Source organism: Chiloscyllium plagiosum, unplaced genomic scaffold (assembly GCF_037043375.1).
Source record: "Chiloscyllium plagiosum isolate Xiang-an unplaced genomic scaffold, Cpla_swu_hap1 HiC_scaffold_17, whole genome shotgun sequence".
NCBI classification, from domain to species: Eukaryota; Metazoa; Chordata; class Chondrichthyes; order Orectolobiformes; family Hemiscylliidae; genus Chiloscyllium; species Chiloscyllium plagiosum.
The window spans coordinates 1385010-1410625 of record NW_028270155.1 but is presented as its reverse complement, the minus strand read 5'-3'; the positions used below and the strand labels follow the sequence as shown (position 1 = coordinate 1410625).

The 25616-nt window shown below is 43.7% G+C and overlaps 1 protein-coding gene across 7 annotated transcripts in view; it reads left to right on the top strand.

Moving 5' to 3' along the window:
• The first annotated feature begins 259 nt into the window (after positions 1–259).
• acsf3 (acyl-CoA synthetase family member 3) overlaps positions 260–25616 on the top strand; it is an 87278-nt gene continuing 61921 nt past the window's right edge. For 3 of the 7 annotated variants that reach the window (XR_015759907.1, XM_087995648.1, XM_087995654.1), the window contains exons 1-5: positions 336–1487; positions 2432–3210; positions 10012–10167; positions 14783–14946; positions 18244–18389. Coding sequence is in view for 6 of the 7 variants with exons in the window: in XM_087995648.1 (XP_087851774.1) it covers positions 1433–1487; positions 2432–3210; positions 10012–10167; positions 14783–14946; positions 18244–18389 (1300 nt within the window). In the remaining variant the exon portion in view is untranslated. Of the gene's footprint in view, positions 281–335; positions 1488–2431; positions 3211–10011; positions 10168–14782; positions 14947–18243; positions 18390–25616 lie in introns of those variants that run through there. The other 4 variants (XM_087995652.1, XM_087995651.1, XM_087995650.1 and 1 more) reach the window with 4 other exon arrangements.

Genomic DNA, 25616 nt, shown 5'->3' with positions numbered 1-25616 from the left:
CATCGTCGGCCCCCTTCGTTTACGCTAACCCCCACAATGTTGACTCCGCCCCCGCGGCCCGTTCTGTTTCGACCCCGCGGACTGTGCCCCGCCCCTCCCCTGGACTATCCGGCCCCGCCCACCGATTAGACCCCGCCCCATTCCCGGTGCGTGCCCGTCACCAGTCCGTCCCTCCCCCGGACTCGGTTCCCCTCGGACTGTCTCTCCGGCTGCTGATTGCACCCGGACGTTCAGTGGCGGGTTCATTTCCGGATTGCTGGAGGCTGAGGTAAAGTGAAAGGTGAGGAGAGACCGGTTCCGGTGGAGCGGCCGAGTCCGGCTCAGTCCGGCCAGGCCGCGGCCGCTCTGCCCTTCACTCAGATCACGGGCGGACCTCCCACTCCACCATTCAACAGGCTTAAAGTCTCAATGTCACGGTCACTAACTATCGGGGGGTTGTCTCACCGTTTAACTTACCCATTCATGGATGTAATGGAACATTAGTCAAAGGGAAAATGGGTCTGGGTGGGTTACTCTTCAGAGGGTTGGGCTGAAGGGCCTGTTTCCACACTGTAGGGAATCTAATCTAATCTAATCTAATGGGCCTATATCTTTGATTGTGGGAGGAAACCCACGCACTCGCGGGGAGAATGTGCACACTCCACACAGACCGTTGGTTGAGGGTGGAATCGAACCCGGGACCCTGGCGCTGTGAGGCAGCACTGAGCCACCGTGCCGCCCGATTAGATTTACAGTGAGGTGCAAATGCAGTATGAGAAAAAGCGTTTTTTTTAACCAGTAGTTAAGGTCTGGAATATACTACCTGGAAATGTGGTGGGGCAGGATAAACTGAAGCATTCAAGAGGACACTGGATGAATATTTGGATAAAAATAATGTGTAAGGATATGGGAAAAGCAGGATTTTGGCACCAAGTCATGGTCATTTATCTTTTCACTGTACTATACCTGTAACAAGGTACATGTGACAATAATAGATCAAATCAAACTATTGACCCAGTGCAGGCAGAGAACATATCCATCCAGATGTCTTTTAAATGTAATTGTACCGACATCCACCACTTCCTCAGGAATTTCATGCCACATGCGAACCACCCTCTGTGTAAAATGTTTGCCCCTGCAATCTTTAAAATCTCTCTCCTCTCACCTTAAAAAATGTGCCCCCTAGTCTTGAAATTCCTCATTTTGGGAGAAGACAACTACCATCAGCTCTATCTATACCTCATTATTTTATAAACTTCTATCAGGTCACCTTTCAACCTCCTATGCTCCAGTGAAAAAAGTCCCAGCCTATCCAGCCTTTCTTTATAACTCAAACTTTCCAAACCCGGCAACATCCTGGTAAATCTCTTCTGAGCCCTCTCCAGCTTGATATTATCCTTCCTATAACTGGGTGACCAGAATTGGACACAGTATTCCAGAAAAGGCCTCACCAATGTCCTGTACAACTTCAACATCATGCCTCAACACCAAAGGACTGAGCAACGAAGGCAAGCTTGCCAAATGTCTTTTTAGCCATCCTGTCTATATGTGATGCAAACTTTAAAGAATTATGTACCTGCACCCTTGCATCCCTCTGTTCTACAATCCTACCCAAGGCTCTACAACTAATTGTATAAGTCCTACCCTTGTTTGTTGCATTTATTCAGATTGAACTCCATCTGCTATTTTTCGGCCCATTGACCCATTTGACCAAGATCCTTTTTTAATCTTAGAAAACCTTCTTCACTGTCTACTATGCCACCAATTTTGGTGTCGTCCACAAGCATACTAACCATGCCTTCTATATGCTCATCCAAATCATTAATGTAAAACTACAAAGAAAAAAAATCCAGAACCGATCCCCATGGAGCACCACCGGTCAAAAGCCTCCACTCTGAAAATCAACCCTCCACCATTACTCTCTGTCTCCTGTTTAGCCAATTATGTATCCAATTTTGCTGAGGGATTTAAGATTTTATAGACAGAACCTATGCTTAAATTACATTTTGCAATGATTGTATATCTTCCAATCATTGATATATTGTCAATTATTTCACATTTAGGTTTCATTTGTGGGTTAGATCTTCTGAGATTTTTTATGCATTTAGTTGTCAGTTGCTAATGTGTTGATAATGAGGCTTTCCCCTGATTTTCTCTTCACCTAAGTGAGAAATGGTCCTGAATAGGAAATCCTCTTTTTAAATCGGACTGCTTTTAGAGCCTCAAGTTTGTCAAAGTACATTCGAATGAGAACTCAACTGACACTTCCATCTTGAAGCCTAGGAGCTGGAAGTTGAGGAACAACATCTGATCCATGCCCTGAATTCCAAAAGAAGACCTAATGTGTCTCCACCCCCGCTTCCGCCCCTGAGTGGATTTAAGCTTAGACATCAGTGGTGTACTGACAGGTTCAAGTTGACTTTCTTAAATCTCCCTGTTGCCTTTTCTCTAGCAGAAAGAAGAAATCACCCAAGACAACAGAGCAGATTGCTGAGGATCGTGAAATGTACCATGTTGTCTAGTTTCCTGAGGTGTGCTGCTGGGCCAGTTATTTGCTGTGCCAATTGCTGGAGTCAGCGTAAGTGTGCTGTTCGGATTGTAAAGACCTATAAAGTCTTCAGGAAGAAGCTGAGCACTACAACATCCTTATTAATAAAAACAGAACAGGTTTTCACCAGAGCTGGAAATTTTGCAGAAAGACTTGCAATTGTGGATCATAATGGTCGTTACACATACAGAGACCTGTATCTATACAGTCTGGCCCTTTCAAGAAAGATTCGTTGTGCATTAGGATGTCTTGATGGTGACATCAAGGAGCAAAGAATTTCAATCCTGTGCCCTAATGATGTCTCGTATGTTGTTGCTCAGTGGGCATCTTGGATGTCTGGTGGGGTGGCTGTGCCCCTGGGCAAAAAGCATCCAGCTCCAGAACTCAAGTATGTTGTTCAGGATTCTCAGAGCACATTAATCATTGTGGAGAAGAATTATTTAGAGTTAATGACACCAGTCGCTGACAGTCTCGGTGTGAAGTGCCTTCAGTTACCGGGTTACGGTCAGTTCCAAGAATCTTCTGATATGGGACAGCTGGAAAAATGTGGTGCTGCCCCTGTGCCAGATGCTGGTTTTGTTGTCACAGACTGGAAAGATAGAGGAGCCATGATACTGTACACGAGTGGAACAACAGGGCGCCCGAAAGGAGTCCTCATCACCCATGGAATACTGTACCATCAGGTGACCTTCATTTGCTGTTTTCCTACTTGGTTTGTGCTGGTTACCTGGACTTATATTGACATAGGATTCACAAGTGTCACTGTTAATGCCACAGTGGGAGAGGATGACAGTGAAAACCTGAGGGTAGTGACCTGATTCAACATGGTTCCAGCTGTTACTAAGAACATTCTGAAGCCTCCGAGCACACTCCCGTGCAGAAGGAAGGCACTTTGACTTCTTAATTCAAACCCTCACTCTGCAGTCAGAAGCCACTTCTAAATGTTACATTTTTGTGTGGGTTTCCTCCGTGTCAATGAAAGGGAAATGTGGTACTCCCTACTCACTGCCATTCAGAAAATAAAATTTATTCCTACTTTTTTCCAGTCTGCTAACCAATTTTCAATCCATCTCAGTATAATATCCACAATTTTAATTTGATCTTTAATTTTATTTTATTTTACATTTTACATATTAATCTCTTATAGAATGGACTTAGTCAAAAGCCTTCTGAAAGTCCAAATAAACTACATCCACTGATTCCCTGATCAACTCTAAAAGTTATATTCTTGAAGAACTCCAGTAAATTTGTCAAACATGCTTTCCCTTTAGTAAATCCATATTGACTGATTCTGATTCTACCAGTGTTATCTAGCATCTTCCTTATTCCTAACATCAAATTCACTGGTCTATAGGTCTGCTTTCTCTCTCTCTTTTGAAATAGGTTACATTTAGCTACTCTCCAATTTGTAACAATTGCTTGAGTGTCTAAAGAATCTTGGAAGGTGACCCCCAGTCGATCTATTCTTTCTAGGGCCATTGCCTTGAGTACTCTGGGTTGTAGATTATCAGGCACTGCGATTTATCAGCCTTTGATCACATTGATTTCCCCAACACCATTCCTCTTGATTATGGCAATATTGATAAAATCTAACATAAAAATGGAATGCTAAGAAGGGATTGAAGGACAGTTAGATCCAAGAAATGGGCAGACAAATTAGCCCAAAAAAGCAGCAGGCCTGAGGATTGGGAGCAGTTTAGATTTCAGCAAAGGTAATGATGAAGAGGGGATAGTAGAGTATGAGAGTAAGCTTGCAAAATACACAACTGTCGAAGTTTCTTTGGTATGTAAGCACAAAAGACAAAAACAGTGTATGTTATAATGGGGAATTAAAACAAAATGTCTGGCCAGCTAAGTACGTACTTTAGTTCTGTCTTTACAAAGGAGGACCAGAAAGGGATGGCACGGTGGCTCAGTGGTTAGCACGGCTGCCTCACTGCCAAGGACCCATGTTCAATTCCAGCCTCAGGTGACTGTGCAAACTCCGCACAGACATTCTCCCCATGTCTCAGTGGATTTCCTCCGGGTACTCTGGTTTCCCCTCTCAGTCCAAAGATGTGTAGGTAAGGTGAATTGGTCATGCTAAATTACCCGTAGTGTTCAGGGAGGTGTTAGTTAGGGGTAAAACGCACATTAATTGGGTGGGGAAATGGGTTTGGGTGGGGTATTCTTTGGAGAAGCGGTGTGGACCTGTTGGACTGAAGGGCCTGTTTCCACACTAGGGATTCTTTCTTTCTTTTGAAATAGTAAGAGTGAGGAACTGAAGGAAATCAGTATTAGTATGGAAATAGTGTTAGTGAAATTGTTGGACTTAAGGGCATAAAAAGAGAGTAATCTTATGTGGTTCTGTTCGCCGAGCTGGAAATTTTTGTTGCAAACGTTTCGTCGCATGTACATGAGCAAAACTAATGTAGTGTACAAAATCCCATGCAAGGACTGCACAAAACACTATATAGGACAAACAGGAAGACAGCTAACGATCCGCATCCATGAACATCAACTAGCCACGAAACGACACGACCAGCTATCCCTCGTAGCCACACACGCAGACGACAAGCAACATGAACTTGACTGGGACAACACTACCATTATAGGGCAAGCCAAACAAAGAACAGCCAGGGAATTCCTAGAAGCATGGCACTCATCCACAAACTCCATCAACAAACACATCGACCTGGACCCAATATACCGGCAACTACAGCGGACAGCTGAAACTGACAACCGGAAGCGGCAGGGACAGGCCACTATAAATGCCGGAGGAAACACCACAGAAGCGCTTCACAGGAGGCTCCCAAGCACTGAGGATGTCACCTAGACAGGGGACAAAACGTTTGCAACAAAAATTTCCAGCTCGGCGAACAGAACCACAGCAACGAGCACCCGAGCTACAAATCTTCACCCAAACTTTGAAAAGAGAGGAATCTCTTTGTGGAACATTCTGAGTTCCAGTCCTACTCTGGCCCCCACCCACAACTCTCTCTGGGCCATTGATGACATAATTGGAGCTGCTTCTGTCGCTCATTCGGAATTGGAAAAGTTAATCATTACGCTTCTGGCTTCCACCTTGCTCTCGCTTTCTCCTGGTCCATTTCTGACTTCTCCTTTCTTTGATATCTCTATTTCCATTTCTGGGATAGGCTGGCCACCAATATCAAAACGTGTGACACTGGAAGAACACAGCAGGTCAGGCAGCATCCGGGGAGCAGTAGAATCGATGTTTCAGCCATAAGCACTTCATCAGGAATGTCTTCCACTTCAACACAAGTGCTTATGCCTGAAACGTCGATTCTCCTGCTCCCCAGATGCTGCCTGACCTGCTGTGCTTTTCCGGCACCACACTTTTCGACTCTGATCTCCAGCATCTTCACTTTCTCCTGGCCACCAATATCCACTACAAAACCCATGCACACTCATAATTACCTTGAATATACATCCTCTAACCCTGCTTACAATAAAGACTCTATTCTATTTTCCCAGTTTCTCTGTCTCCATTGCACTGATGATGCCAACTCCAACAAGGGGGCCTCTGGAAGGTCCACCTCCTTTCTCAGTTGAAGATTCCCCACCATCATGGTTGACAAGACCATCTCCCACACTTCAGCCCTCACCCCCTCTCTCTCCTCCCTGAACAGCAATAGGCTCCCTTTGTCCTCACCTACCATCCCACCAGCATCTGCATCCAAAGGAATAATTAGCTGCCATTTCCGTCACCTCCAACCGGATCCCACCACTAGACACACATTTGCCTCTCCTTCATTGTCAGCCTTCCGCAGGGACTGTTCTCTCTGCGAGTGGAGGTTCACTCCTCCACTCTCATTACCTCTCCACACCCCCACAACACCTTGCAATGGCAGGAGGTGTAATGCCTATGTGTTTACTTCCTCGTGTCTCAGTATCCAAGGCACCTTCCAGGTGCATCAGCACTATACCTGCAGTTCACTCAATCAAGTCTATTATATTCACCACTTACAGTGTGGTCTCCTCAATACTGGGGAAATGAAACACCAGTTGGGTGACCACTTTGCAAAACACTCACATTCTCTCCAGAAAAATGACCCTGAGTTTCCACTTCAACACACCATCATGTTCCTTGGCCAACATCTCTGCTTCAGGCTAGCTGCAGTGCTGGAGCAAAGTTCAGGGCAAACTGGAAGAACAGCATCTCATTTTCTGCTTGGAAACCTTGTAACCTTCTGGACTCAATACTGAATTCAGGAATTTTAAGGCTTAAGCACCTTCTTACATGTCCTTGCCCCAACCCGCCCATTTTGTGCACCACATAGGCTGATACTTCAAACAACCTATTGTGAGCCATTAATCTTCTCCATTAGTGGCTGTTCATTCTCCCAGGCTGATCTTTACCTGTTCCTTTGACTGTCCAACTGATTTTCTCTCTCTGGGCTCCTTTCCTAGCTACAGTCAGCTCTGAAGAAGAGTCACTGGACCTGAAATGTTTTCTGTCCACAGATGCTGCCAGACCTGTTGAGTTTTTCCATCACTTCTTGTTTTTGTCTCTGATTTCCAGTATCTGCAGTTCTTTGGGGTTCAGTTTAGGTTATAGCAACTGGTGGGAGGGAATACGAGCTGTCCTTCCAAGTTCTGGTGTCTCTCCTGCACGGATTTGGCTCCTGGGCAGATGAACAATCAGAGTTCTGTCTTGCTTGTGATTCCTGCTCTTCACTGTTGGTCCTGAATGGTTTGTGCAATCAGCAGTGTGTCTCCCGGCAGCACCTGCACTGTACACACCCACGGTACTGAGATGTTTGAGACATCCTTTACCACAACTTGAAGAAAGCAACAATGTAAACACTACTCACTTGTTTTTAAAAATGGGGCAACTCCTTCCACAGTGGTTTAAAACAGCCATTTTTCTGCCTTTGTCCACAATCTAAAAAGAAAAAAATTAAAAGTTGTGATCTTTTCTGAGCATGTACTGGGAAACTGTACACATGTGCATGTGGGTTGGTATTGCAGAGATGTGTACGTGATCCAGTACCGTGGGATATATACTCAAGTGACGGATTGCATGAGAGCTGGTAAACTCGCTCGTGTCAAAGAAACTGTGTACGTGAGGTGCTGCTGTGAAGATTGAAAACAGATTTTTGCACATGTATGACTGTATGCATGTGTTGAGGTAACCCACACGATGTGCATACTGGATGAGAAGAAATTATCTCCAATTAAGCAAACTAAAACATTGTTTTCAGTCTCTGATTCAAACTCTGCTCGCAAACTGACTCCATCTCACTACCCAACAGTAGTCTGACATTAAGCCAGTCTTTTTGAAACCTTGGTGTGACATTGGTTACGAAGGTGAACATCTGAACCCTTGTTTGAACCATTCCAAAGACCACCAGATCTGCCTTCATTATGTTGTTTGACTTTGATTTGATGAGCTGGTGTTGGACTAGGGTGGACAATGTTAAAAATAACACACCGGGTTACAGGCCAGCAGGTTTATTTGGAAGCACTAGCTTTCAAAGCGCTGCTCCTTCATCAGGTGGTTGTGGAGAATAAGATCGTAAGTCACAGAATTTATAGCAAAAGGGTTACATGGAGCTGTCGTGATATATTAAACAAATTTAGAGTTAATTTCTGCTATCCATATCTTAATTACCAGAAGATCCCATTCCTTTATCACCCCCGTAAAGATAAGTTCACCAAAGTCCTCCGAGGCCATAGGCTACTCTCTCATTAGAGAGAACCAACTGAAGGTTGACACCCTGAAGGTTGCCACATTGATGTACATTGTTCCCAATCAAACAACATTGTTGAAAACAGGGGTTAGGAAATAAAAGAGTAAGCAATAGGTGCACACACAGCCCAGAGAGTCAGCAAGACAGTTAGACAGACAAGGGGATGGAGAATGGCAAGTTAGGGAGAAAGTAAAGCTGATAATAGGGACCATTGCTGTGAGAAATCTGTTGCTGGCCGAGTCTTATTTTGTACATAGACTCCCAGAGTCAAGCTGTCGACAAACACTTTCTCCCCAAGCATAACAAAGCAACAGTGTAAACACCACGCACAGATTTCAGTAACTTACTTTCTCAAAGTACAGCAATTCCTTCTTCAGTCCTTTGCTATAAAATAATCCTTTTCCCAGTTCAGTCCTCCACCAAAAACAAAGAAAAACAAAATGAAATCTAGAATTACAAACAGCTAGTTTAACAGTCACTGTTAAACTAGCTGTTTGTAATTCTAGATTTCATTAAATTCATATTATACCATCTGCCATGGTGGATTCAAACCCACATCATCAGAGAATTAAGCTGGCCTCTGGATTGCTAGCCCAGTGGTATTACCATTATTGGTTCACTAATATCAGGGAAGGATTTCAACCACCCTTACCTAGTTCCAGATTGTGAAAATGTGATGGACTCTTAACTACCCTCTGAAACACCTCAGGAAGTCATTCAGTTCAGGGACAGTTGGGGATGGATGGCAAATGTTGGCCTTGCCAGAGGCACACTCACCTTATGCATGAATTTTTAAAAATCTGATCCTCTAACTCTGGCCTCCTGTGCCAGTTATAATCACATCACCATCGGTGGCCTTGTGTTCACTTTAGAGAAGAAGATTAGACTCCCTACAGTGTGGAAACAGGCCCTTCGGCCCAACAAGTCCACACCGACCCTCCGAAGAGTAACCCACCCAGACCCATTTCCTTCTGACTAATGCACCTAACACTATGGGCAAATTAGCATGGCCAACCTGACCTACACATCTTTGGACTTGTCTCACTGCAAGTTCTATAATTCCCTGCCTACACTTCTCCATCTCTGTACCTTGTCATCTTCTTGATCAAGCTTTTGGTCATCTAACCCTGTAAAGAGTGTACATTTTGTTTTTCTTTGTTTTTGGTGGAGGACTGAACTGGGAAAAGGATTATTTTATAGCAAAGGACTGAAGAAGGAATTGCTGTACTTTGAGAAAGTAAGTTACTGAAATCTGTGCATGGTGTTTATACTGTTGCTTTGTTCATGCTTGGGGAGAAAGTGTTTGTCAACGGCTTGACTCTGGGAGTCTATGTACAAAATAAGACTCGGCCAGCAACAGATATCTCACAGCAATGGTCCCTATTATCAGCTTTACTTTCTCCCTAACTTGCTATTCTCCATCCCTTTGTCTGTCTAACTGCCTTGCTGACTCTCTGGGCTCTGTGTGCACCTATTGCTTACTCTTTTATTTCCTAACCCCTGTTTTCAACATATATACCACTCTTCCTATCTATTACTAGTTCTGATGATGCATCACTGCGCTTGAAACAGTGACTCTGCTTTCTTTCCACAGATGCTGCCAGGCTTGCTGAGTTTCTCTGGCAATTTTTGTTTTTATTTCCGGTATCTCCTCATGAGGTTTTGTGTTATACTAGTTTTTATAACACTCCTTGGAATGACCTTGGGACATTTCATGATAATAAAGCTGCTATATAAATATAAGTTGTTGTTACGTTGCTCTGGAGTGCTAACAGTATCAATCTGCAGATTACCAGCCTTGTGAAACAATGGGAATGGAGCAAGGATGATGTTATTCTCCATGTCTTACCGCTACATCACCTCCATGGAATTCTCAATAAACTGCTATGCCCTCTCTGGGTGGGCGCGACCTGTGTGATGCTGCCAGAATTCAGTGCCCAGCAGGTAAGTTAGGAACAGCATCAGCACAATTCTAAAAGAGTCAAGTGTAGTATACGTTTGTTGAAAAGATTTTATCATTTGATTCACTAATGGTTAAAAAGAAACCAATTGTTTTACTAAATTACTTCCTTGAATCATGACCCCCAGCTACCTTAAACTCTCAAACTGTGCAATGCATGTTATACAATATTTGGAGCGTGGGTTCAGTTTGTATATCTGGCTAAAGGTTGGGGATTGAAATTGATGTTTTTCTGTTTGTCTCAGTTACTGTCTGGAATTAAGAAAAATAAGGTTCAGCCTGTCCAGGATTAAGGAAAACGGGGTTCAACCTGTCCGGGATTAAGGAAAACAGGGTTCAGCCTGTCCGGGATTAAGGAAAACAGGGTTCAGCCTGTCCTAAATTAAGGGGAAGGAGGGTCAGCCTGTCCGGGATTAAGGAAAACAGGGTTCAGCCTGTCCTAAATTAAGGGGAAGGAGGGTCAGCCTGTCCGGGATTAATGAAAACAGGGTTCAGCCTGTCCTAAATTAAGGGGAAGGAGGGTCAGCCTGTCCGGGATTAAGGGGAAGAAGGGTCAGCCTCCTTTTTGACTGATGACTAAAATGTTTGACTGCCTCTCAGGATAATTTTAATCTTTGTGTGCTTGGGTTGCATTGTCAGCCAGCTATCCTTGTCAATATTGGCTAGGAGTTGTAGCATTACAGATAAAAACTACAAATTAGTCTATAAGCATGACCCAGAATCTCCACTGCTCACCACTTTGCTCTTAATGCTTACCTTTCTGTTCCTGGCTGCTGCACTTCTCCAGTGAGGCTGTGCAACAGCAGCTCATCTTCTGATCAGGCCTCTTACAGTTTGCTGGATTCAACTTTCAGACCTGTTTCATAAGATCATAAGAAATAGGAAAGGGAGTAGGCCATTTGGTCTCTCACGCCTGCTGCACCATTTGATAGGATGATGGCTGATCTGACGTTTCTCACATCCACTTTCCTGCCCTTTCACTGTAACTCTTGATTCCCCTCATGATCAAAAAATCTTTCTATCTCAGCATTAAATATACACAAGGACTTTTCACCGACAGCTGTCTGAGGCAAGGACTTCCAAAGACTTTCAATCATTTAAGAGAAGAAAATCCTCCTGAACTCATCCTTAAATTGGCATCCCTTAATTCTGAATTTATGCCCTCCTGTCCTAGACTCTCCGATGAGGGGTTCCCCCACCGTCTCTTTCTTGGCCAGCTGCTAGTCTGAAAGTACGTTTTCAGGTTTTTGCCTCCAGGTAGAAGTGTTCATTTCCCACATTCACACCCCTTTGTTCCATGCCATCTTTATCATTGAATCTAACAAGGATGCCATTACATTGGAGGCAGCTTAGAGAAGGCTCACTGGATTAATTACAGAATTGAAAGACTAGTTTTATGTCGAGAGATTGAGCAGTTAAGGCCTATATTTGTGAGGGTTTAGAAGAATGAAAGGAGGTATATAAGATGAAAAGGAGACTAATAACCTAGACATAGAGTAGATGTTCCCCTTGAAGGGCACTGTAGAAGGAGAGGTCATAGTTTTAGGCTGAGAGGCAGCAGATCTAAAACATGCTGAGAGTTTTATTCCTCTCAAAGAGTTGTGAATCTGTGGAATTCACTCCAGAAGAATACGGTAAATAGCGAGTTTTGAGAAGATTTGTCGCTCAGGTTGAAGTTCTGGATGTAGGTTTGCTCACTGAGTTGGAAGGTTCATTTCCAAACGTTTCGACACCCTACTAGGTAACATCTTCAGTGGGCCTCCAGGTGAAGCACTGTACATGATTCCTGATTTCTATTTATATGTTTGGGTTTCCTTGGGTTGGTGATGTCATTTCCTGTTCCTTTTCTCAGGGCTGGTAGATGGGGTCTAACTCGATGTGTTTGTTGATAGCGTTCCCATTGGAATGCCATGCTTCTAGGAATTCTCATGTGTGTCTCTGTTTGGCTTGTCCTAGGATGGATGTGTTGTCCCAGTCAAAGTAGTGTCCTTCCTCATCCGTATGTAAGAATACTAGTGAGAGAGGGTCATGACTTTTTGTGGCTAGTTGATGTATCCTGGTGGCTAGTTTTCTGTCTGTTTGTCCAATGTAGTGTTTGTTACAGTCCTTGTACGGTATTTTGTAAATTACATTCGATTTGCTTGTTGTCTGTATGGGGTCTTTCAAATTCATTAGCTGCTGTTTTAGTGTGTTGGTGGGTTTGTGGGCTACTGTGATGCCAAGAGGTCTGAGTAGTCTGGCAGTCATTTCCAAGATGTCTTTGGCTAGGGTTTCTGGATGTGTTTTGTCTGCTTGTTTGGGTTTGTTGCTGAGAAATCGGGTACCCATTCTTTCTGAATATACGGTACAGGTGATTTTCCTCTGCTCTTATGCACAAGAATTCCTAGAAACATGGCATTCCTACCGGAACTCTATCAACAAACACATCGAGTTAGACCCCATCAACTCCCCTCTGACAAAAAGAACAAGAAAAGACATCACCAACCCAAAGAAGCCCAAACATATGAATGAGAAATCAGGAATCATTTATAGTGTTTCGCCTGGAGGCCCACTGAAGATGTTACCTAGTAGGGTGACGAAACGTCTGGAAATGAGCCTTCCAGCTCAGCGAGCAAACCTACATCCAGTACAGTAAATGCCTGGACACTGAATAAATTTAAGGAGGAGACATATTTTTAATAAGTAATGGGTTGAAGGGTTAAGGAGAGCAGGCAGGAAAATGGAGTTGAGGCCAAGGTGAGATCAACCCTGATCATATCAACTGGAGCAGGCTCAAGGGGCTGAATGGCCTCCTGCTCCATGTTCTTATGGGATTATCTGAATCTCTCCTATTCTGTCCTGTCCCTGACATTCTCCATGCTGCCAGACCTGCTAAGTCTTCCAACAATTTTTTTGTTGGCAACAGCACAGTCTGTGAACAAAGCAAGCACAGTCAGAACACAGGGCCTTGGCTTTTGACTGGAATTACTAATAGTGAGGGATAGAGTAGGGTGAGAGAATGTGGCTGGACTCCATGCATTGAGGCTGTGTCATGGTTGATGCACATTATTTAAAGACAGTGGGGTGATTGACAGGAAGGGGAAGCAATACAATCGAGAATGATGTATATTGACACTGCAAGTGTCTGAGACGCACTCGGGAATCTGTTTATTAATTGAATCGCTAAGCAGATTCTGGCCCTGGACTTTCTAGCAGTTTCTCCTAAGTCCCGAAAATGTCTGGCAGATACTTCAAGAGGAAGGAAAATGGAAAAACAAAGTTGAACAATCCTCTGTACCTTGGTGGGTTTGTGTTGACTGTTGTAGGCTATTACCTTGTCTCCCCTGTGATTGTTCTGTATTAAAATACAAATTTACAATGTGTGAGGTAAAAGAGTATTAAGGAGTTGGAACTGAGATAATTTGAACACCTGGTGCAAATTTGAATTTCTACAGCTTGAGTGCTGTCTGACCTTGACATTGAAATGAAGAGCGTGGTGCTGGAAAAGCATGGCCAGTCAGGCAGCATCCGAGGAACAGGAATATGATGAAGAGCTTAAGCCCGAGATGTCGACTCTCCTGCCCCTCAGATGTTGCCTGACCGGCTGTGCTTTTCCAGCACCACACTCTCAACTCTGATCTCCAGCATCTGCAGCACTCACTTTCTCTGAATTGAAATGAAGGTCTTCAACTCAATCATTCTGCTTCTTATCATACACCAATAAATCCAAGTCAGGACATTTAAAAGGACTAGCCTTTATCAGATCTCTTGGATACTCTTGGTGTTACCATGCAAGGATAAATAAAATAAACTGCTAATTTAAGCAATAATGATATTGTTGTTATGTAAATGAAAGTGATGCATATGCACATAGTAAAATCCACAAACAACAATGACATGAATGGCAATTTAATCCATTTTAGATGGCATTGTGCAATTGCAAAATGTTAAGCAGGGCACTGGGAAAGCTGCTGTGTTCCCTTTCGAACAGGACGATGGGTATTCCAATGTGTAAACAAACTGTTCAATCAACAAGTTGGGCCTTGGTTCAATGACATGCTGAAGAGCAGCACTTCCTCAGTAGATCTCCTGCAATACTGTAATGCTCCCATTAGAACTGATTTTCTGTTACTGCAGGACTCCCTCAATAACTACCCCTCCAACAGTGTGGCACTCATTTATTACTGCCCCTCTGACACTGCAGTGCTCCCTGAGTACTAATCTTTCCACAGTGCAATGCATCCCTCCGTTCTGACCTTCCAATAGTGCAGCCCTCCCTTGGCTCTGCTCCTCCGATAGGTTTGCTTAGCCTTTGCCCAGCTGTTGAGTGTAAGTATTTTTTAACTTTTATTTTGTTGCATAGTTTTCGGATTAGTTCATTTGAAGCATATGCATGTCCTGTGTTTTTCTGTGATGCAACAAAGGCTGATTGTGGTGCTCATTGCTGAAAGTGCAACATGGTTGACATATTCCTCTCCACATCCTAAAGTCTAACTGAATGCCAGGGCAGCCGAAGTAGGAAGGAGTCGCTTCATGGTGTTGTTGGTGTTACCATGGAAGGATAAATGAAATAAAACTTACAAATGAGTCCTGTTTCTCATCTAGTAATTTTCTTTTGAGGTTTGGGAGTACCTGCTGAAAACTAATTGCCCAGAAGTTCCTCGGGTCAACATGTTCATGGCAGTGCCTACTATATATGTCAAACTCATTGAATACCATGCCAAGTACTTCCGACAGAGCCATGTAAAGGACTTTATACACAGTATGTGCCAGAGCAACATCAGGTAAGAGAGTAACCTCAGTCACCAGAAGTAGGACTTGAATTATACACAAATTAGGACTTTCCTCTTGCATTTGACCTCCCAAAGTGCATCACCTCACACTTATCTAGATTAATCTGCATCTGAGATTTCTCCGCCCAACATTTTCACCCAATTCATTTCTAAAAATTACAAGCAGAAGCCTCAGCACTGATCCTTATGGAACACCACTGGTTGCAGAACTCCAGTCTGAAAAACATTCTCCACAACTACTGTCTGTCTTTGATGAACAAGCCAATTTTGTGTCCAGTTTACCAACTCATTATGGATCCCATGCAACTTAATTTTTTGAACGGGCCTACCATGAGGGACCTTGTCATGTGCTTCAATAAATTCCATGCAGACAATATCCACTGCCTTACATAGAACACAGAAAAGTGCAGCACAGTACAGTACAGGCCCTTCGGCTAATGATGTTGTGCCCAGCATTTATCTTAATCTAAGGTCACTCTAACCTACACAGCTCTCAATTTATTGCTGTCCATGTGTTTGTCCAGCAGACACTTAAATGTCCCTAATGTCTCTGACTCTATTACCACCACTGGCAGTACATTCCATGCACCCACCATCTCTGCGTTAAGACCCCACCTCTGACATTTCCCCTGTATCTTAAAATTATGACCCTTCGTGTCAGCCATTTCTGCCCTGGGGAAAAGTCTCTGGCTATCCACTGTATATATGCCTCTCATTACCTTGTACACCTCTATCAAGTAATCTTTCTTTCTTCCTTCTCTCCAGTGTGAAAAGCCTGAGCTCAGTCAGCCTGTCTTCATAAGACATGCCCTCCAATCCAGGCAGCATCCTGGTAAATTTCCTCTGCATCCTCTCTGAAGCATTCACATCCTTCCTATAATGATGCAACCAGAACTGGACACAATATTTCAAGTGTGGTCTAATCAGGGTTTTACAGAGCTGCAACAAGATCTCACGACTCTTAAACTCAGTCCCCCTGTTGATGAAAGCCAAAACACCATATGCCTTCTTAATAGCCCTATTAACTTAGGTGGCAACTTTGAGGGATCTATGTACATGGACCCAAGATCCCGCTGTTCCTCCACACTGCCAAGAATCCTATCTTTAAACCTGTATTCAGCATTCAAATTTGACCTTCCAAAATAAATCACTTTGCATTTATCCAGGTTGAACTCCATCTGCATCCTGTTAATGTCTCGTTGGAGCCTGCAACAGGCCTCGACACTATCTACAACACCACCGATCTTGGTGTCATCGGCAAATTTACAAACCCACCCTTTCACTTCTTCATCCAAGTCACTTATAAAATCTACAAAGAGCAGAGGCCCAAGAACAGAGCCCTGTGGGACACCACTGGTCACCGACTTCCAGGTGGAATACTTTCCATCCACGACCACTTGCTGTCTTCTTTCGGCCAGCCAATTCAGACAGCCAAATTCCCCTGTACCCCATACCTCCTAACTTTCTGAATGAGCCTACCATCTACTGAAATCCATCTACACCACATCCTTGACCTTCATCAATTTGTTTTGTCACATCCTCAAAGAACTCAGTAAGGCTTGTGAGGCATGACCTGCCCCTCACAAAGCCATGCCTACTGTCCTTACCCTCATCAATCGTCTTTATGACTTCCTCAAAAAAACTCAATCAAATTTGAGAGTATTGTCCTCCACTGGATAAGGATATGCTGACTCTTCCTAATAAGCCCATTCTTTTCCAAATGCAAGTAAATCCTGCTTCTAAGAATTTTCTCCAATAATTTCCCTACTACTGACATAAGGCTCACAAGCCTGACATTTCCTGGATTATCCCTGTTGCCTTCCTTAAACAAAGGAGCAATATTGGCTACTATCTAGTCTTCTGGGACCTTGCCTGTGGCCACAGTGGATACACTGATCTCTGTCAAAGCCTCAGCAATTTCCTCCCTTGCCTCTCTCATATCCTGGGACAGATCCCAACAGGTCCTATGGATTTGTCTACCTTAATGCTTTCAATCGCCCAACACCACTAACATTCCCTAGAATATCAACATTCACTGGAATATCAACATACCCCAGTGTAATTTTACCATTCTCCACGTCCTTCTACTTAGTGAAAACTGATGCAAAGTACTCATTAAGGCCCTTGATGTGCTGCAAGGATCACTGATGATTCTACTGCTTTTTGTCATTTATGCAAATGACTTGGATGTGAATATGGGTGAGATGGTTAGTAAGTTTGCAGATGACACCAAAATTGGTGGTGTAGTGGACAGTGAAGAAAGTTACCTCAGACTACAATGGGATCTTGATCAAGTGGGTTGATGGGCTGAGAAATGGCAGATGGAGTCTATTTTAGATAAATATGAGGGGTTGCATTTTGGTAAAGCCAAATCAGGGCAGGACTTACACAGTTGACGGTAGAACCCTGGGGAGCGTTGCTGAACAAAGAGACTTTGGGGTACAGGTGCATAGTTCCTTGAAGGTGGAGTCACAGGTAGATAGGGTACAGGACAGTAGGTGAAGAGGACAGTAGGCACACCTGCTTTTATTGGTCAGTGCATTGAGTTAGTGGCAGAAAGCTAAGTGGCAAAAGAATTAGAGGAGATGTGAGGAAAACCATTCTTGCACACAAGGCAATGGGTGTCTGAAATTCACTGCCTGAGTTGCTGGTGGAGGTAAAGACCCTAAAGTACCTGGATCTGAACCTTGAGTCTGTAAGCTTCAGGGCTGTGGGCTGTGTGCAGGGAGATGGGACTGGAAGGAGCAGGGTGTCTTTGAGTCAGCATGAACAAGGTGGGCTGAATGGCCGCCTTCTGTGCTGTATCATTTCTAAGGTTACTCATGAATGCTGATGTTTGTCTTAGGTTCAAGTTTGCATAATTTAAGATTTTTTGACATTGCGATTCAAGCTTGGAATCCTGCTGTCATTTTACTATTGGTGTTTCCATGTATTCTATTCAAATGTTTATCTTCTTATACTTGTGATTATAATATATCTGTCTCACTATTAAGTGCATTTCCAAATATCATGCAAATTTGGACATTATGGTCTTTATACCACTATGTCTAATTAATTAATGTCGATCACAAATAGTAATGGACCTGTTACTGGATCTTGCCAAGCTCCGCCACATACCTCCATCTGGTCTGAGACGCAGACATTCGTCACAATTCTCTCTTTCTGCCCCAAAGCCAATTTTATTTTTATGCTGTTTCTGTCCCTTTTACCTCCTGACTGTCAATCATATCACATCATGAGATGTTGCTGTCTGATCACTGTTTGTTTGCTGTATATGTATCTTTTTAGGTTAATGGTTTCAGGATCTGCTGCTCTTCCTGAACCAATACGGAAGAAATGGAAAGAAATCAGTGGCCACACATTGTTAGAGCGATATGGAATGACTGAAGTAGGAATGGTTCTGTCCAATCCAGTTCATGGAGTCCGTGTGCCAGGTAAGCCCAATGCAATGCATTGAAAAGTGGTGAGCACACAAGTGCCTGTGATGTGACTAATTCCCAGGTAACATTCCCCCATTTGTTTTGGTTGTAGATGGGTACCCCAAAAGGATTCTGGGTAATCCAAGATGGAGGACAGGAAAAATTTCTGACTGTAAGAGCTGCTCCTTTTTTTTTGAGATATTTTAGGTGCTGGAGGTGATTTCCTCGAATTCCAGGATCTGCAATTACTGTTTTATATGCTGTTGCATTGTTTTGGAAGTTTGAGAAAAAAAAGTCAAAACAACAGCAGTTTTAAAAGGGAGAAGAACAGACAAAGGAAGCACATGGTGAGGACAGTGCAGGAGAGAGAGAACCTGCACAGTTCCTGCCTTTGCTGTTTTTGAATTCATGTGCCGTTGGACATTGCAGTGCATCTGGGAAATTTAACAAACAGTGAATTTCACAACTAATCTTGGAGGAATCGGTTTGGGCGAAGTTCACAGCACAGAATCAGATAAGTTAATCGTTGTTTTAAGTCTATCCAAGAGAAAGGCTGCATTAGTGAGTACAGTGGGTTCTTTCTTGATTTTATGTTTTTGGAGATAAGTCTCTTGATTAAACTTAAAATATAAGCCATAGCTATTAATTTAACCTAGTGCAGTGTTTGTAGAGGAATAAGACGGTGTCATTTTCTGGGTCTGTAGATTGTGAAGGAGCAAAAATGGCCTTTGCAGTGATATGTACTTCTTGTCAGATGTGGGAGTTTAAAGAGAGTTTAAGGGTTACTGCGGATTATATCTACCATAAATGCTGTTGGATGCGAATCTTATCAGATCAAGTGGATCGGTTGGAGAGACAGATAGAAGCGATGAGGAATTTGCAACAGCAACAGTATGTGATGGATGGCAGTCATAGGAAGGGGGGAAAGTCTCAGATACAGTCATATAGATGGGTTAACTCCAGGAAGGGTAAGAGAGGTAGGCAGCTAGGGCAGGAGTCTTTTGTGGATATACCCATTTCAAACAGGTGCTGTTTTGGAAAATGTAGGGGGTGATGGATTCTCAGGGGAATGTAGTGCGAACAGCCAAGTTTCTGGTATTGAGACTGGCTCTAATGCAATGAGGGGTACGTCGGCTTCCAAGAGATCAATTGTGTTAGGGGATTCTCTAGTTCGAGGTACAGTCAGACGTTTCTGTGGCCAGCAGAGAAAAAGCAGAATGGTGTGTTGTTTCCCTGGTGCCAGGATCAAGGATGTCTCAGAGAGGGTGCAGAATGTTCTCACGGGGGAGAGGGGCCAGCAGGAGGCCATTGTCCACATTGGAACCAATGACATAGGAAGGGGAAAGGTTGAGATTCTGAAGGGAGATTACAGAGAGTTAGGCAGAAATTTAAAAAGGAGGTCCTCAAGGGTTGTAATATCTGGATTACTCCCAGTGCTACGAGCTAGTGAGGGCAGGAATAGGAGGACAGAGCAGATGAATGCATGGCTGAGGAGCTGGTGTATGGGAGAAGGATTCACATTTTTGGATCATTGGAATCTCTTTTAGGGTAGAAGTGACCTGCACAAGAAGGACGGATTGCACCTAAATTGGAAGGAGACTAATATACTGGTAGGGAAATTTGCTAGAACTGCTTGGGAGGATTTAAACTAGTAAGGTGGGGGGGACCCAGGGAGATAGTGAGGAAAGAGATCAATCTGAGACTGGTACAGTTGAGAACAGAAGTGAGTCAAACAGTCAGGGCTGGCAGGACTAATAAATTAAACTGCATTTATTTCAATGCAAGGGGCCTAACAGGGAAGGCAGGTGAACTCAGGGCATGGTTAGGAACATGGGACTGGGAAACATGGCTCAGGGATGGGCAGGACTGGCAGCTTAATGTTCCAGGATACAAATGCTACAGGAAGGATAGAAAGGGAGGCAAGAGAGGAGGGGGAGTGGCATTTTTGATAAGGGATGGCATTACAGCTGTGCTGAGGGAGGATATTCCCGGAAATACATCCAGGGAAGTTATTTGGTTGGAACTGAGAAATAAGAAAGGGATGATCACCTTTATTGGGATTGTGTTATAGACCTCCTAATAGTCAGAGGGAAATTGAGAAACAAACTTGTAAGGAGATCTCAGCTCTCTGTAAGAATAATAGGGTAGTTATGGTAGGGGATTTTAACTTTCCAAACATCGACTGGGTCTGCCATAGTGTTAAAGGTTTAGATGGAGAGGAATTTTGTAAGTGTGTACAAGACAATTTTCTGATTCAGTATGTGGATGTACCTACGAGAGAAGGTGCAAACCTTGGCCTACTCTTGGGAAATAAGGCAGGGCAGGTAACTGAGGTGTCAGTGGGGAGCACTTTGGGGTCAGTGACCATAATTCTATTCGTTTTAAAATAGTGATGGAAAAGGATAGACCAGACCTAAAAGTTGAAGTTCTAAATTGGAGAAAGGCCAATTTTGATGGTATGAGACAAGAACTTTTGAAAGCTGATTGGAGACAGATACTCGCAGGTAAAGGGACGGCTGGAAAATGGGAAGCCTTCAGAAATGAGATAACAAGAATCCAGAGAAAGTATATTCCTGTCAGGGTGAAAGGGAAGGCTGGTAGGTGTAGGGAATGCTGGATGACTAAAGAAATTGAGGGTTTGATTAAGAAAAAGAAGGAAACATATGTCAGGTATAGACAGGATAGATCGAGTGAATCTTTAGGAGAGTATAAAGGCAGTAGGAGTATACTTAAGAGGGAAATCAGGAGGGCAAAACGGGAACATGAGATAGCTTTGGCAAATAGAATTAATGAGAATCCAAAAGGTTTTTACAAATATATTAAGGACAAAAGTGTAACTAGGGAGAGAATAGGGCCCCTCAAAGCTCAGCAAGGTAGCCTTTGTGTGGAGCCACAGAAAATGGGGGAGATACGAAATGAATATTTTGCATAAGTATTTACTGTGGAAAAGGATATGGAAGATATAGACTGTAGGGAAATAGATGGTGACATCTTGCAAAATGTCCAGGTTACAGAGGAGGAAGTGCTGGATGTCTTCAAACGGTTAAAAGTGGATAAATCCCCAGGATCTGATCAGGTGTACCCTAGAATTCGGTGGGAAGCTAGAGAAGTGATTGCTGGGCCTCTTGCTGAGATATTTGTATCATCAATAGTCACAGGTGAGGTGCCGGAAGACTGGAGGTTGGCAAACGTGGTGCCACTGTTTAAGGAGGGTGGGAAAGACAACCCAGGGAACTATTGACCGGTGAGCCTAACCTCAGTGGTGGGCAAGTTGTTGGAGGGAATCCTGAGGGACAGGATGTACATGTATTTGGAAAGACAAGGACTGATTAGGGATAGTCAACATGGCTTTGTGCGTGGGAAATCATGTCTCACAAACTTGATTGAGTTTTTTGAAGAAGTAACAAAGAAGATTGATGAGGGCAGAGCAGTAGATGTGATCTATATGGACTTCAGTAAGGCGTTCAACAAGTTTCCCCATGGCAGACTGATTAGCAAGGTTAGATCTCACGGAAAACAGGGAGAACTAGCCATTTGGATACAGAACTGGCTCAAAGGTAGAAGACAGAGGGTTGTTGTGGTTCTGTTCACCGAGCTGGAAGTTTTTGTTGCAAACGTTTCGTCCCCTGGCTAGGCGACATCATCAGTGCTTGGGAGCCTCCTGCGAAGCGCTTCTTTGATGTTTCCTCCGGTGTTTATAGTGGTCTGTCCCTGCCGCTTCCGGTTGTCAGTTTCAGCTGTCCGCTGTAGTGGTTGGTATATTGGGTCCAGGTCGATGTGTTTGTTGATGAAGTTTGTGGATGAATGCCATGCCTCTAGGAATTCCCTGGCTGTTCTCTGTCTGGCTTGCCCTATGATAGTAGTGTTGTCCCAGTTGAATTCATGTTGCTTGTTGTCTGCGTGTGTGGCTACTAAGGATAGCTGGTCGTGTCGTTTCGTGGCTAGTTGATGTTCATGGATGCGGATTGTTAGCTGTCTTCCTGTTTGTCCTATATAGTGTTTAGTGCAGTCCTTGCATGGTATTTTGTACACTACATTAGTTTTGCTTATGTTGGGTATCGGGTCCTTCGTTCTGGTGAGTTGTTGTCTGAGCGTGGCTGTTGGTTTGTGTGCTGTTATAAGTCCTAGTGGTCACAGTAGTCTGGCTGTCAGTTCTGAAATGCTCCTGATGTATGGTAGTGTGGCTAGTCCTTTTGGTTGTGGTATGTCCTCGTTCCGTGGTCTTTCTCTCAGGCATCTGTTGATGAAGTTGCGCAGGTATCTGTTTTTGGCAAATACCTTGTATAGGTGTTCCTCTTCTTCTTTTTGCAGTCCTGGTGTACTGCAGTGTGTTGTGGCCCTTTTGAATAGTGTCCTGATGCAGCTTCGTTTGTGTGTGTTGGGGTGGTTACTTTCATAGTTTAGGATTTGGTCTGTGTGTGTGGCTTTCCTGTATACCCTTGTAGTGAACTCTCCATTCGGTGATCTCTGTACCATCACGTCTAGGGATGGGAGTTGGCTATCCTTTTCTTCTTCTCTTGTGAATCGGATTCCTGTGAGTGTGGCGTTGATGATCCGGTGTGTTTTTTCTATTTCCGTGTTTTTAATTATTACAAATGTGTCATCGACATATCTGACCCAGAGTTTAGGTTGAATTTGTGGTAGGACTGTTTGTTCTAACCTTTGCATAACTGCCTCTGCTATGAGTCCCGAGATCGGTGATCCCATGGGTGTTCCGTTGATTTGTTCATATATCTGGTTGTTGAATGTGAAATGTGTTGTGAGGCACAAGTCCAATAGTTTAAGTATGCCGTCTTTGTTGATAGGTTCAGTGTCCTGTTTTCTGTTCTGTATGTCCTTAGTAGCCACACACGCAGACAACAAGCAACATGAATTCGACTGGGACAACACTACTATCATAGGGCAAGCCAGACAGAGAACAGCCAGGGAATTCCTAGAGGCATGGCATTCATCCACAAACTCCATCAACAAACACATCGACCTGGACCCAATATACCAACCACTACAGCGGACAGCTGAAACTGACAACCGGAAGTGGCAGGGACAGACCACTATAAACACCGGAGGAAACATCAAAGAAGCGCTTCGCAGGAGGCTCCCAAGCACTGATGTCGCCTAGCCAGGGGACGAAACGTTTGCAACAAAAACTTCCAGCTCGGCGAACAGAACCAAAACAACGAGCACCCGAGCTACAAATCTTCGCACAAACTTTGAAGACAGAGGGTGGTGGTGGAGGGTTGTTTTTCAGACTGGAGGCCTGTGACCAGTGGAGTGCCACAAGGATCGGTGCTGGGTTCTCTACTTTTTGTCATTTACATAAATGATTTGGATGTGAGCATAAGAGGAAGAGTTAGTAAGTTTGCAGATGACACCAAAATTGGAGGTGTAGTGGACAGCGAAGAGGGTTACCTCAGATTACAACAGGATCTGGACCAGATGGGCCAATGGGCTGAGAAGTGGCAGATGGAGGTTAATTCCGATAAATGTGAGGTGCTGCATTTTGGGAAAGCAAATCTTAGCAGGACTTATACACTTAATGGTAAGGTCCTAGGGAGTGTTGCTGAGCAAAGAGACCTTGGAGTGCAGGTTCATAGCTCCTTGAAAGTGGAGTCGCAGGTAGATAGGATAGTGAAGGCGGCGTTTGGTATGCTTTCCTTTATTGGTCAGAGTATTGAGTACAGGAGTTGGGAGGTCATGTTGCGGCTATACAGGACATTGGTTAGACCTCTTTAGCAATATTGCGTGCACTTCTGGTCTCTTTCCTATCGGAAAGATGTTGTGAAACTTGAAAGGGTTCAGAAAAGATTTACAAGGATGTTGCCAGGGTTGGAGGATTTGAGCTATAGGGAGAGGCTGGGGCTGTTTTCCCTGGAGCGTCGGAGGCTGAGAGGTGACCTTATAGAGGTTTACAAAATTATGAGGGGCATGGATTGGGTAAATAGGCAAAGTCTTTTCCCTGGGGTCGGGGAGTCCAGAACGAGAGGGCATAGGTTTAGGGTGAGAGAGGAAAGATCTAAAAAAGACCTCAGGGGCAACTTTTTCACACAGAGGGTGGTACGTGTATGGAATGAGCTGCCAGAGGAAGTGGTGGAGGCTGGTACAATTGTAACATTTAAGAGGCATTTGGATGGCTTTCTGAATAGAAAGGGTTTAGAGGGATATGGGCCAAGTGCCGGCAAGTGGGACGAGAGTAGGTTGGGATATCTGGTTGGCATGGATGAGTTGGACGGAAGGGTCTGGTTTCATTGCTGTATGTTTCTGTGACTATATTTAATCAGACTATCCTCAGTCTCCAATTTACCTGATTGAAGAGCTCAATTTTAAAAAAAATTCACCACATTTGTCTACTTACAAAATAACTACTTTTTGCAAGCAACTTGTTTCTAACCATTGGCAGTTAGGAAATATGAACTGCTAACTTACAACACCACAACTGAAACTCTATCCAATAAACTCCCACTTTCACAAAACAGGCAGAAGCACAAAAACAAGACGTTAACAGTGGATAAAGAAACAAAGATCAGTGAAACGCAGTTCAATAGCACCAGGCTGAATCAGAGAATTTGTTGAGTTGTTTTCTTTCTGTTTTCCATTCATCATTATTAATTATTTATGTCATTGACACAAGTTTGTTTGCGCAGAGATTCTCTCATTCACTTGTTGAAAAGTCTTCCTTTCGGGAGAAAGTGGGGACTGCAGATACTGGAGATCAGTTGAAAAATGTGTTCAGGAATTCCTGAAGAAGGGCTTATGCCCGAAACGTCGATTCTTCTGCTCCTTGGATGCTGCCTGACCTGCTGTGCTTTTCCAGCAACACATTTTCCAAGTCTTCCTTTCACCTTTAAAGATATTCCAACAATTCAGCTTTTGATTTCAGTTTGGAACTGAAATGCCAGCTTAGTTTATGTCTCAAAGTCTTGTAGTGGAGATTATTGAAGGTGCAAATCTATACCAACAACAGTATGTTATCTTGAACAAAGGACAGTACAGTACAGCAACAGGCCCTTCGACCCACCAAGCCTGTACCAACACATGGTGCCTTTCTAAACTAAAAACCTTTTGTCCCATGCAGTCCATATCTCTCTCTCTTCCCTGTCGATTCATGTATCATCAAAATGCCTGTTGGTAATGTATCAGCTTCTCCACCTTCTCTGGCAGCGCATTCCAGGCACTTACTACCCTCTGTGTAGGGGGGAAAAACCCTGCATCTCACATCTCCTTTAAACTTGCCCGCTTTCACCT